At 39.3% G+C, this 13,783-nt stretch overlaps 1 protein-coding gene across 4 annotated transcripts in view; it reads left to right on the plus strand.

The window, feature by feature from the left end:
- The first annotated feature begins 225 nt into the window (after positions 1-225).
- The window catches only part of LOC145441285 (uncharacterized), a 93,122-nt gene continuing 79,564 nt past the window's right edge, over positions 226-13,783 (plus strand). For 3 of the 4 annotated variants that reach the window (XM_080319103.1, XM_080319104.1, XM_080319106.1), the window contains exons 1-5: positions 228-397; positions 8,270-8,383; positions 8,502-8,615; positions 10,885-10,914; positions 10,973-11,090. In XM_080319103.1, the coding sequence (XP_080175229.1) occupies positions 322-397; positions 8,270-8,383; positions 8,502-8,615; positions 10,885-10,914; positions 10,973-11,090 (452 nt within the window). In that variant the 5' untranslated portion in view covers positions 228-321. Of the gene's footprint in view, positions 398-8,269; positions 8,384-8,501; positions 8,616-10,884; positions 10,915-10,972; positions 11,091-13,783 lie in introns of all 4 variants that reach the window. The other variant, XM_080319105.1, reaches the window with a different exon arrangement.

A 13,783-nucleotide genomic window follows, 5' to 3' on the forward strand; every position in this document is an offset into this window, starting at 1 on the left:
ATGACAACTATCTAAAATTACTTCTCCGCTTCGATCGCGTCTATAAAGTGCAACAGTCAGGTAATTCGTGCCAGGAATTTCGTAACGGGTTGGAGGTAAAGAATGGAACGGAACCTTTCGTGAAAATCTTTTAGCTGCAGTTCGAATACAATGGCTTTCCGAGGAAAATGGATGCTGTCTGTCCGTAACCGAATTCAGAACGTCAGCTAGTATGCACGTTAGTTTTGATTGCTGATCGCTCGCTTACTTTAAACTTCAGTCATATCTATATATAGCTCAATTATCTAATACAGACCAATAGAGCGAACTTACGACGGTATCATGAAGTTGTTAATCTTCTTCGCAAGCGTACTCCTCAGCGTGGCACCGATGATCAACGCGCAAGACGCCCTTGAAAGTAAGTAGCACTGTAAGCCAGTAGCATCCTTACTTTTCGCGCAACGGGCCTCACTCTTCAAAAATCTTCAAACTTTTAGGACACGTAATTATATGCGAACATCTTGATTCTTGAGGCATATTTATGGCGCACGGTCAACAATGTTCATCAGTTTCTCGTGGGTTAGCTTAGGGCGGGTCCATGGTTATTAATTTCTTTATTGCAACATGTTGGTATTTCGTGATCTCCAGTAAGGATTGTCGCTACTCAAAAAATATTTGAATCGCTCCCACGTATTAGACCAAACTGGAAGAAAACTACTTCGGTGAGACGCATTAGAAACCCAGTTCGAATTTCTTCATGGGGTGCAACAGTTCCTCTATTAGTTGCATAATCAGCACGAGATTCAGATTGCAAGGACGGGACTATATCCGGCGCCAGTTATTTCGGCGTCTGAACAAATAAATATCGACGTTTTTGGCCATGGGCCATGACTCGGTCATCTTGATGCCGTCAATGCTTCTGGAAGTGCACGCCGCGGAGTCGCATGTTGGCTGAAACAATTTATGAATTGGCAAGGAAATCACTGGCGCCGGAATTCCAGGATGCCGGGATGGGAGTACCTAGTAACACTAAATCGCGAAAATCCCGAAGCACAACTTCAGGTTAAATACGTCTGCTATTCTACTTAATGTTAAATTACAAAACATTTGGGGAAGTCCATGGCGTCCATATGGCCCCTGGCTATAAGCTTATGTTGAGAATCACTGCTATGTGGTAGGTTACCTAATATGGACATCAACTAATAGACAAAGAAGTCCAGTAATGCATGTAAATTTCTCATAATATTAAAATGATGACATGTAAATTCAAAATACTGTGCCAATTATCCTGTGTCGCAGGCCTCGGGTTGGATAATGGACAGAGACCCCTGCTATAAGCCCTGTTGTAAGTTGTAATCTTATAATGGCAAAATCCATTTTTAGACTTATATGGAGAATCAAGTTAAATTCACAAGATGTTAATTTGTTAGTTATCCCGAATCTTGATATGCCGCGCCTTCTGATTATTGCGGGTATACGGTATACCCGCAATTTCGATCGTTTAGCTATTGGGCAGGGCGTGGACAATATGGATATTGAATAATGGACATTTATCAGCATAACCTTGCTTGCCACATCGTGCGGTTTGAATAATCACTATCTATTTCGCATAGCGAACTGATACCGGCAAAGTAACGACGCACTACATGTGTACAATTGTACAGTACATGTATTGTGACGCATTGTATATCATTCTTCAGTAATCAGTCTAGGGCAGTGGTTCCCGACCTTTTTCGGTGTCAGGGCCAAATTTAGAATTTCAGAGTACGGTTGGGGCCGCACGAATACCAGGGCACGAATACCAGGGCAATGAAACGGACCCCAAATAGTCATCAAAATATGAAAACTGGCATTGTTCTGATCAACCGCTTGACGCCCTTGGCCATTGACAATGTCATTGTGTGGCTGCGCTCCCATTGTTCAGAACAATCGACCTTTGGTGGCTATTTTGGAGTAGTTTTATTGCCCTGGCAAGATTTCAATTTGTATTTTTGGAATCAGTGCGAAACTAGCTTTCGATAAAGACCAGACCTATCAAATTATGCGGACGCTTCGGTCGTGAGCTTTAGGACTACCAACTATGCTGCTTTCGGGGCGATTTAGTGAGTCAGGTTTTATCGCCTGGACGCGTGAAGCGCGAAAATTTTCAGTAATTCATGACTGAATCGGTCAATATGATCGAGAATTGCATACATATTGTCAACAATTTTTATCCTCTCACTGCTCGCGTAATCAGTTTTACAGGTAGAGCCGAGGGAGGTGTGTCTGAAAAGGTAGGGCCCCTCAATAATAATTAAACATCTTCGGGCTCATACCCGTCGACAGGAACGAAACAGCACTTCTTCAGCCCCCCCCCCAATAAAATAATAATAAACTTAGGTCTTGGGCTCCCATAGGCTGATAAACCTACTCCTATCACCTTTTTCGCTTTTGCCCCGAAACTAGCGGTACTGTTAAGTGAGCCAGCGCGAAGCGCGAAAATTTCCGATAATTCATGATAAAATCGGTCAATATGATCGGGAATTGTATATATATTGCTATCAATTTCTTGTCCTTGCTGCTCAGGTAATCAGCTACCGGTAGAGCTGAGTGAGGTGTCTTGGAAACTGTAGGGCCCATTATTATGATTCCGTAACATGTTATTTCGCGACCTCCTGTCTGGGCGATTCTATATTTTTTGATATAGCAAACGTAGGCTTCTAAACTAAGAGACGCATACGATTTCAAATTGACATTTCTTCACTCGAATATATAATTTATCTTGGCAAGCCAAGCAAGTGTATTTTATAAATATAAATTTTATTTTTGTCATAACTCGATTTCCTAATATTTTTATGGGCCGCAAGAAGGCTAGCTGGGAGCCGCGGTTGGGAATCACTGGCCTATAGGGCAAGTTTTTGTTGCACTCAAATCGCGAAAGAGTTGCACTTGATTTTGACAAAAGTTGCAATAAAAAGTTGCACTGATAAATATTTTTTGTTGAACTAGTAGGGTATGAGAAACTCGGAAGAAAAATATTTTTTCCCCAAAAAGCCAAACAGCACAGCAATTACCCTCGCTCCCTGAAACAAGTCAAATAACACACCCCAAACCTTCTAGATCTGCAACTGGACCCGATAACAGTGAGATGCCACTAACCCATCATATAGCTCTTTGTTATGCAAATAAATGAGAATAGAATCATACTAGGAATAGTTTATAGAATGTTCTCAAATCACTCCTTTACATTTTCACGTGATATTTGATCAAAGTTGCAGTAAAAATTGGTATGAAAAATAGAAGAATTTGCATAAAGTTCCTCCAAACAGCTTAAAACATCATAGTACATAGATTCTGAGTATCTACTATCGAGAGGTGGTCAAAGTAGTCAAGAAAGCTACTCAAGTAGAAGTAGAAGTAGCGACGCAAAAAATCTACTCAAGTACGAGTAGAAGTACTTCTTCCAAAAGTAACCTGAAACTACTTGAAGTAGAAGTAGAATTGACCGACTTTAAATCTACTCAAGTAAATAAGTAGTTGTGAAAACGATCGTAATTCGTTCACATGGATTATCAAAAGGTGCAAATTGAACTATGCGAAAGGTGCCGTGCTCGATTCATATTGATGTATACCAGTAGGTATCCAATTTTCGACAGCATAAGCATTCGTCCGCATCATGGGATGAAAATGAGAGTATCGATATGGAAATGCGATACTAATCCTCTGTTTTCTCGAACAGCACATTTTAGAAAATATCATGGTATGGCGCCCTCCCTCATATTATAAGACCCGTAGTTTAGTCGTAGAGCAATACGGAGAAGTTGTACTGTGTAAACACGTTGCACGATTGTGTAGCTTCAATTCCGGAAATTAACGGCATTACTACACTTGCTTTTATACTTCAACATGTATGTTATCCCCAAAAAAAGAACTGATATTAATTAGAACTCAGGGTGTATGATACTGGGAATTGAAAGTGAAATATAAATACTACTTCTAAAAGCGGAACATGTATTTCATGTTCTTTGTCCAGAAAGTTCAAAAGGTGGTCATGTGGTATGGTGAAACAGCTCTAATAATAAAAAAAAGTCAGAGTCCACTTTTCCACGCCATGGACATGCTGGATGACGATATGATAAGTAAATGCGAGTTTGCGAAACATCAGTTTCAAACGTTGTGATGAGCCATTATATACTGTGATGAAATATTTCATATGGGTGAAGGGTGACAATGTGGTGTGAACGGAGCCACGCCAACCCGCTACCCAAATTGTATTCAACGATAGCTTCGTGTAATCATACTGATTTCACCGTATGCACTGCGCGCGAATAGCGACGAAAATTCTGAGCTTTACTCAACTTTTATGAAAATTTAATGTTTATACTCCATGAAAACAGCACCGGAAATCCTCGGGCTATATTCCTGAATGGATGATTGAACTACTGCTACTTGACAAAATGAAAATAGCGAAAAGTAAGTAAGAAGATCACAAAATATTATCAAGTAGAAGTAGAAGTAGCGAAAATTAGATCTACCTGAGTGAGTACCAGAAGTAGAGGGAAACTACTTAAGTACTTCGAAAAAGTAGAAGTAGTTCGTTACTGACCACCTCTGCTACTATCTAGGAAGCTGTCGGAAGCTGTAAAAAAATTGACAAAGTTGTAAAAACTTGCCCTAGTAATCACTAATCAGTCACTCGGGGCCCCGAGTCACTAAACATACGATGCGACATGAAAGGGAAAAAAACGCAGCTTCAGTAAGACTTCGATAGGCTCGCTCTGAGAATCACCATCCCCTCTTTCAAACAAATACACCTTCTCCAAATTATATTGTATTTGCACCCAACGCTTCTTAGTCGTCTTTCCGCGATTTACTACAATTCGCTAGCGATTTTCGCGATAGTCTCCGGAGTGTGCATATCTGCGAACTGGAATAATGATTTGCAAACGTCTATCGGGAATGCAGCATTGCAGCCCAAAAAGTCGTTTATAATCAACAAGCAATTGCCGCGATGACAGCAACTCAATGTGATGATAGAGATAGAACCCATTGTACTTACAAACTTGATTAGATGCGCGCTTTCTCGAATCATCTAAGACCGGGCAAGATCAAGTATCCGGATGATTCGATTCAGGTTCAAGCATTAAGTTTCGAGTGACACATATCATGATGTCATAAGAGTAACAATGACTCGAAGGTCTCAAGGTGAATGTTCCCGGATATGTATTACATAGGCTTACCATATTTTGGAAATGTAAAAAGAGGACACTTTTTCAGAAATTTCAGACATGCAAAACTGGAGAAGAATTCTCAAAAACCGGTAAAAAAAAAGGTCATCACTTCCGCTCACAGCTCGTTTTTCTCTCCACATTGCCAGGTGGATGACTCAAAAAAAAAAAAAAAAAAGGTCTTCTTTTCGCTCAGAGCTAAAATCACCGCTTTTCCCTCCGAAATACCCGCCGGATCGTCACTTCTCGGCTAATTTGCGGCATATCGCTCGCAATTTGATCTAAATCTGACCTAAATTCTAAATTTTCAAAAAAGAGGACAAAATCTCAAAAAAGAGGACAAAATCTCAAAAAAGAGGACACTTTCAAAAAAGTCAAAAAAGAGGACAAATCCTCTTAAAAGAGGACGTATGGTAAGCCTAGTATTACATAAGTCATTCGATATGATTTTGTATTTATGGACGACGATTATTTCGCTGAACTTTATCGCCATGGTGAGGGTCGATAACTACTTGAATAGGCTTTTTGAAGCACAGAACTTCAATATTTCAGCAAATAATACGTTCATATTGTTAAATTTATTCCACTGGAAGCTTTTCGACTTGCTCTCTTCAGCAGTGAACGCCAGTAAATGAGGTTAACCAAGTTCGAAATATGGAAATAATTTTGTTGTTGTGACGTAATAATGACAAGTACACAAGTCGCGAACAGCAGTAAACAGCGCACGGTTACGGTACAGCGTAGTGGCGTACAGCACACACAAAATCAGCTGTAAAACAGCCGAATGAAAAAAAAACACTAATGGAAGATTCCCAGCGTGTAGAGATGTTCCTTCTGGCGGCAGAGGATCGGCTTTTGCAGCTTTATAATGGTTGATTCAAGGACCTTTAAATGAAAAAGAGAACGACCACGAGCAACTATGGAAAACTGATTGATATTTTAATGATTTGCACACTCTGGGTGTTTCAATAGGTGCTGTCCGATGGCAGTATTACATGCTGTTACTTGTTCATAATCATGCATGGTAACTAGGGACTGTGATGATGAAGCAGACATGTCATCACCCTGCGAATTCCTAATTTGACGCGTGGGACGTGTTAACGAATTCTTTGTTGTAAGCGTTGAGATGTGCGACCCACCTACCGACTGTCACATCGGCACGTATATTGGTAAATTATGTTACTCTGATCAATCGCAGGAAGCACATCCTTACGTGTTGCTGGTAGTAAAGATTTCGTAGTAAATATGACACAGGGTTCCACTTGTGGGAAACAATGACTCACGGAGGACTTAATCTGTTTTTCAAACCTGTTGCAAGCTGTGCCTATCCACGGGAGATGCAAATAAACTGGGCATCTTCTCGGTCCAAACGGCTTATCTCTGTGGAAATCTTGTATTTTACGTTCAATAGTTACTTTGACAATGTGCTCAGGATAGCCATTAACAAGGAAAATGGATTTGATAGTATTTATTTCACAATCCAGTTTGTCATTACTGCAAATCATCAGGGCGTTCACTCCTGAAGAGAGCCAGTCGAAAAGCTTCCAGTGGAATAAATTTAACAATATGAACGAAATGTTTGCTGCGATAACTACTTGACAGATGTGTCGTTGCCCTGGGCAACATGTTGTTCGCTGCTGAGCTACGGCTAGCTCAGGTTTTGAGGCTCCAACGGTGGTAATATATTATTGTAACTATATTTTTCGTTGATTAAATATTACTCTTGACGTGAAAGCGTATATAATTTTGTTACTCAAAATATAGGCTTGATTCAAATCATTACAATTAAAAATAGACTCAGATTCGCTTAATGTTACTGCGAGGAATTTGATCTCTTTTACAGTCCGCTACTTTTTATGTCGTTCGGTAAAACAACTATTTAATGAATAACTTTCATATTAAGTTAACGTCTGGAGTAGGGACAGAGTCATATAACCATGCCATAAAGGCAAAACTTTATGAGAAGTTCTATTAACTATCAAAACCAGCATGACGAAATTAAAATGATGAGATTTCAATTTTAGATAGACTAACATTAATCCACTATTGATTTGTCACAACAAATAATGAATAAATCAACAGCATTATCAAAATAATATAATTAACAGCAAGGTACAGTATGACCTTCGAGCCTATCATCCAGGGTTGTAATGACTCGAGTCACGATTTTCTGATGACTGGACTTGACTCGAGTCATTTTCTCAAAATAGGGAAGTGACTCGACTTGAACTCGAGTCATTGCACATGACTCAGACAGCCAAGACTGGCATTACATTGCAATTTCCAAGAATAGGGAAGTAACCACACTATTGGGATTATGTCTATTGGTACTGGCACTCGAAACGGCGACCAGAAACTGCTAAAAGTGGTGAAAATTAGTATAATATAAATACGAACGAATCGATGTCACCAAACAGAGTTATAAAAAGTGGGTTTAACAAGACCTTAACTGGAAACTGAGCAGTCAACACAATGGCTTGGACTCGGACTCAAGTCATAATACCATGACTCGAACTCGACCCTCTGCTCGCTGACTTGGACTCGGACTTGACTCGGTGGTGAATTGAAAATGACTCGACTTGACTCGAGTCAAAACTGTAAAAGTGAGATTGACTTGCGACTTTGTTACAACGCTGTATCATCCAGACTTGGACAACTAGATAATTCTAGTTGTGTAATTTCACTATATTAGAGCGAAATGCTAGTAATCTAATTCTAATCTAATTTGTAAAATGTTTCTACGGTCTAATTCTAATTCTAGTTTAATTTGTGAAATGTTGTTATGCTCTAGTTTTAATTCTAATATAGCCTAACAAAGGGAAGCAATTTTGAACGAAAAATTTGTTGACTTTGATTTTGCACTTTTTGCTCCACGCCATATGTCCAAAATATGCAAATTTTCAGGAATTTAGAACTTTTCGATACCATATAAAAATCCATAATTTTACCACATAATAAGCTATATAGCCAAGGGATCAATTGAATAATCAAGAAAAAGGGTACTGGTATCGACCTAGGCCGAAGCTTTCAACCATTTTTGGTTAGGATGCCCAGCCACACACTAACGCTAATTTTATTTGCAGACCAGTGCACATATCTAGCATGTAACAATGGTACATGCACGAATATAGAAGGAATTGAATTTTGCAACTGCACTGGCACAGATCACACTGGCCTGACATGCGAAATTCCGCTAGGTAAGTAACCTAGTATTGTCTATGTATAGTATATATACAGTACAGTGTGAGTGGATAAGAATTGATACCTATCTACAAAATTTTTAATTGCCCTGAATATATCATGTTTGTTCACTAGGTACCTGTCATAGCGGTTGGTGTGAGAATGGAGGTAGTTGCTTTAATTACAACGGAGCTTTAACCTGTGCATGTTTACCTGGTTTCAGTGGACCAAATTGCAGAATACCAGCTAGTAAGTAATGAATGCATGTGAATTTAAACTTTTACTATTTTTTTTTCAATGTCCAGGGCCTAAAACAGTTACGAACCTCTGATCTACAGTAAAACCAACTCGTGGGCCTCTCAGCAAATTGATTTGTTAACCTATTATGACTGATTATGTGTTTGAGCAGTCATATTTGTGGACCTGTGTTCAAGTTTCGGTATGAAATTAAGAAAAGCTGTCACGGACAATTGTTCAATTCAGTTTATTATTCACAATTTTTATCCGATCAATACTCCAGGTTAACGATACAATGAAAAGATAGGAAAGTGTCAAAACGAAGGTGCCCTCCTCCCCTTCATCGCTGTCCTTTCAGCATTTCCCCAGTCCTAGTCAATGAGGTACACAAAGAAAAGGAATGAAAAAGACACTGTTACATCGGGCATTAAGACTAGGTGGATGCTACATTAAAGAGACCATATCTTCTGCTTTCATCATCCGAGTATGTTCATTACATTGTATTGGACATTGTATGTCTTGACCGGAATAAAATAATTGTTACATGTCAACGGCAACCCTCTTTCCCTCATTTTCTCGCTGCATTCCTGGGCATTCGATCAAAACCCGGTTGAGAACCACAGGGATAGTGTATCATATGAGCATTTACAACCCTAACCCATCCCTGACCCTAGCATTGATGGCGTCAAGTGTAACTTTGAACACTTCATAAGTGTTTGCATTGCCATACTGGTGGTCAGTGTCGGGCGCTGGTCAGAATTTGGCCTGCGGGCGGTAAAATGCCCAGGTCTGTTGTGGATCATAGTCAAAGGTTGTCAAAGTAGACAAGAAGGCTACTCAGGTAGAAGTAGAAGTAGCGACGCAAAAAATCTACTCGGGCACGAGTAGAAGTAGTACATTTAAAAGCAGCCTAAAATTACTTGAAGTAGAAGTAGAATTTGCTTACTTTTAGATCTACTCATGTGAGTAAGTAGTTGTGAAAACCGCCATAATACATTCGCATGGACTTTCAAAAGCTGCAAATTGAGCTATGCGGAATGTGCAGAGAGCTTTATTCATATTGATGCATCACAGGAGGTATCAATGTTCGACAGCATAAGCATTCGTCAGCATCATTCGACGCAAATGATAGTATTGCTATCGAAATACGACACTAGTTAATCTCAAACACCCCGTTTTAAAAAATGTCATGGCATGACATGAGCCAACTTTTTCCAGGTTAGGACACACAGTGGACTGTTACATTACGATAATATGTAAATGATAGATTGTAGAACTGTATTTTCAGCGTTATGATGGCCATATTTACTGGGATGAAATATTTCATACCGGCGACAATGCGATGTGAGCGGAGCCATGCATCCCGATACCTAAATTATATTCACCGATACTTTCATGAAAACATTTTTGTTACTCCATATCTACTTTGCGAGAAGCGCTATGAAAATTCTGGGCTTTACGTAACTTCTATGAAAATTAAATGTTGGTACTGTGAGAAAACAGCCCCGAAATTCCTCAATCTTACTTTCCAATTGGAGGATTAAACTACTTTTACTTGACAAACTGAAAATAATGAAAAGTAAGTCAGTAGATCACAAATTATTTTGAAGTAGAATTGGAAGTAGTGGAAAATTAGATTTACTTGAGTAAGTACCACAAGTAGTGGAAAACTGCTTTGAGTCCTTCGAATAAGTAGAAGTACTTCGTTACTGACCACCTCTGATCTTAGTATTCTCCTTTTCTCGCTCTGGAGTCAAACTACAAAATAAAAAACTTGCGTGCTCCCATATGTTGGCACGAATTACAAGAAACAACATTTTTCCGTCAAGCATGACGGACAGTGACTGGAAGCTGGAACAGCATTTCGACGGCAATCCGACAGTTGGCCATACCAATACAAATTGTTTTTATTTAATGAATACTAGTCAGCGCTCAAGATTGCTGGACGATGAACTGGCATATCAACTCCACCATTGACACCTGCCACTATATATTCATTGTACTTTCCCTTTTAATGTTATGTTCTATTACTTTTAATTCAATGCGCGAATTGTGCATGGCTCCTAGTCACACGTCCCAGACTGATTGTCCGATTTTAACGCTACTTATAAGTAGTTTCGTCTGCTTCCTATTTTTTCATGTAAACTCATTCACATGGATATTTGGAATGATGTAATGATCAATAAAATACACAGTGATACTGACCTTGGTAATGTCTTAGGATGCAGTACATTGTGTATACCAGGTTCTGGAAATTCAATAAATTTGCTTGGCTTTACAGACACAACATGCGCTGAATCTGAGGAAGGAGGTAAGTTGGACTTGTTGTTTTAGCATTTTGCTAAATGTCCTACTCAATCTGATCACAGATAAGAACTTTTTTCCGGAGTGCACATTGAAGGAAACACTAACAATGGTCTCGGAATGCATCAACAAAAATTTGCCGTACATTGAAAATGTTACACATCCGGAATTCAAAACTTGCAGGTAACTTGCGTACATGCAATGCCAGTGCTGTATAGGCTGAGCTATATCCGAGACCTTTGTTCGAAGCATACTAGATATACCTTAGCTTTACAGAGTACCAGAGATTGCTCAAAGTTATTCTGCTATAAAACATTTGTGCATCAGTGCAATATGTTGTGCCAGAACTGAGCGCAGAGAAAGTTTGCATGTTTATCATTTGAAGAAACTCAACTTCTGGAAACTAGTCGGGGGTGTTTCTGTTTCGTCTAATGTTGACCACTTCAGAGGGAAAAAATTCATTCATGGAGATTTAGCAACTAATTCTTAGAGGCCTAGTCATTATATATGTTGGCGTAAGCCTAAATGAGATTTGCACAGTCACATAATATGAACATAGGTTTTCACGATGATCACGTGATCACAATCCTTATCTAATACTGGTATATACAATATACATACATATATAGCTACAAATAAAATCACTGGTGTTTGTAAAACTAGTGATCTTATCATAGGTTGAATTATTATCATCGCAATGCTGTTCCATCATCTCACAGCAGTGTTTGAATGACGCATGTTTTATGAACGCCTTGACTCGACTGAAGTCACTGTTCTAAAAGATGTGACTTGATTTGGACTCGTCATATAAGAAATGTGAAATTACGTGTGCCTTACAGACTACAAACTACTGGATTTTCAAAAAGTGCAAGTAGAACTAGAACTAGAACTAGAACTACTCAATTGTTAAAACTCGCAACTATAACTAGAACTACCCGATTTTCAAAATCCGCAGCTACAACTAGAACTAGAACTGGTCAATTTTCAAAATCCGCAACTACGACTATAACTACAACTACTCAATTTTCAAAATCAGCAACTAGAACTAGAACTACTCAAAAAACCGTTAGTTAGTTGACCATTAACCAACTAAATGGGTAGTTTGTATAAGTTTGCCTGAGTAGCTTTCCTGGTAGTCCTACAGATTGCAACACGAATGGTATGCGCACATGTGGTAGACTTTTGTTTTGTGACTCACTGAAAATTAGGGGTTCCCGAAGGCTTGTAGATTAGCATAGGGAAGACCTGGGCATTTTACGGCCCACGGGCCAAATATGGACTATGCGTGGGAAGTGCGGGGAAAATTTTGAAGAAAAATAAAATCTGTCTCAAACAAGGCTGTGGAGTCGGAGTCGGAGTCTGGGTAATTTTCGCTTGATGGAGTCGGAGTCGTGAAAACTATAATAGCTGGAGTCGGAGTCGGTGGGAAAATACTGACTGGAGTCGGAGTCGGAGTTTGTGAGAATGACCCTGACTTCGACTCCGACTTCTCTATCATGAAAACATTTGCTTTCAAAGAATTTTCTTCAGAATTTGAATGTACCACCAATCACTGTTATTAATAACCATACAGATCAGGTGCGGCCAGCCCGTATCACGCAGGCCTAATTTGGCACACGAGAAGGTTAGGTGTGGCCTGCGAGATAATTCTCGAAATTATTTATGACATCAGGTACAATTGCAAGGCCAACCAAAATTTGATTAGCATGACCGCGAAATTTGATGATGACTAAAACAACAGTTCTGGCGCATTGACGTATCCAGGGGCCAGCCACATTTATCCCAGATCTTCGCATATGACCATAAAGTAGAATATTTCATAGCAGATTTATTTGACTTGAAATTTTTCTCGGTACTTCGCATAATTCATTGTCACTAGATTTCTTGCATTCAGTATTTGAGCCCCCTTCCGAAAATTATAAATACATATTATTCACAGAATTGAGTCTAACTATATTTGCAATTAGGAGATAACGTGTCGACAACACGCGACTTCGCTTGTGCACTCGCAACGAGATCGTCGACAAAACATTTTCACAAAATGATAGAGGCATGTTCACTGATACCGTCGATTTTACTATGTCTAAACATCGAATAATCCTGTCCTTGCCAAATGAGCGCAGTGGTATACAGATGCGACCCCCAATGTATGTTAGCAACATATTTATTGATATAATTCAGTCATTAACTTGCAAAAAAATTTCGCACTTCGCGCGACCGGGGCCTGCTTGCGCACTGCACAGTTGCATGATGTATTGTTATCAATTTTAGAGCGTATTAATATAAGTATTGTTTGCAATGTTACCTAATTCGGTTTGGTCCTATCGGACGACTAAAAAAAGATTATCGACATTCCAGTTGCCTGCGCAATGGTTCGTAAATATCATGTGTCCTTTGGCCGAAAAAGTTGCCCACCCCTGATATAGATAAAACTAGACATTACTTGCAAATTACAACTCAGTTTCACAAGAAAATCGCAATATGCGTTTTCGCGATGCAGTCAAAATTGATGCAATTTTTGGAATTATGCCATGATACTGTGACAGAGCAAATGCATCGGCTGGTTTTTTAAATTGTAAAAATGATGTAAATATGACCAAACGATGCTTCCCGCTTGACAAAATTAAAAATATTTGTAGTGTAGCTCAGTGTTGGGATCAAGTCACTACCTTCGAGTCACGAGTCATCTCGAGTCATTGCAGATTTTGACTCGAGTCAAGTCAAGTCAATCGATTTTCGAAGGTGACTCGAGTCAAGTCAAGTCACTCGATTTTTGGAGGTGACTCGAGTCAAGTCAAGTCACGAGTCAAGTCACAATTCAAGTCAAATTGAATTTCGAAGTAAGAGTGATGATTCAAAGTCATAACATTTGCCAG

Source organism: Botryllus schlosseri, chromosome 6, assembly GCF_051294905.1.
Source record: "Botryllus schlosseri isolate E-star chromosome 6, Bs_hap1, whole genome shotgun sequence".
Classification (NCBI taxonomy): Eukaryota; Metazoa; Chordata; class Ascidiacea; order Stolidobranchia; family Styelidae; genus Botryllus; species Botryllus schlosseri.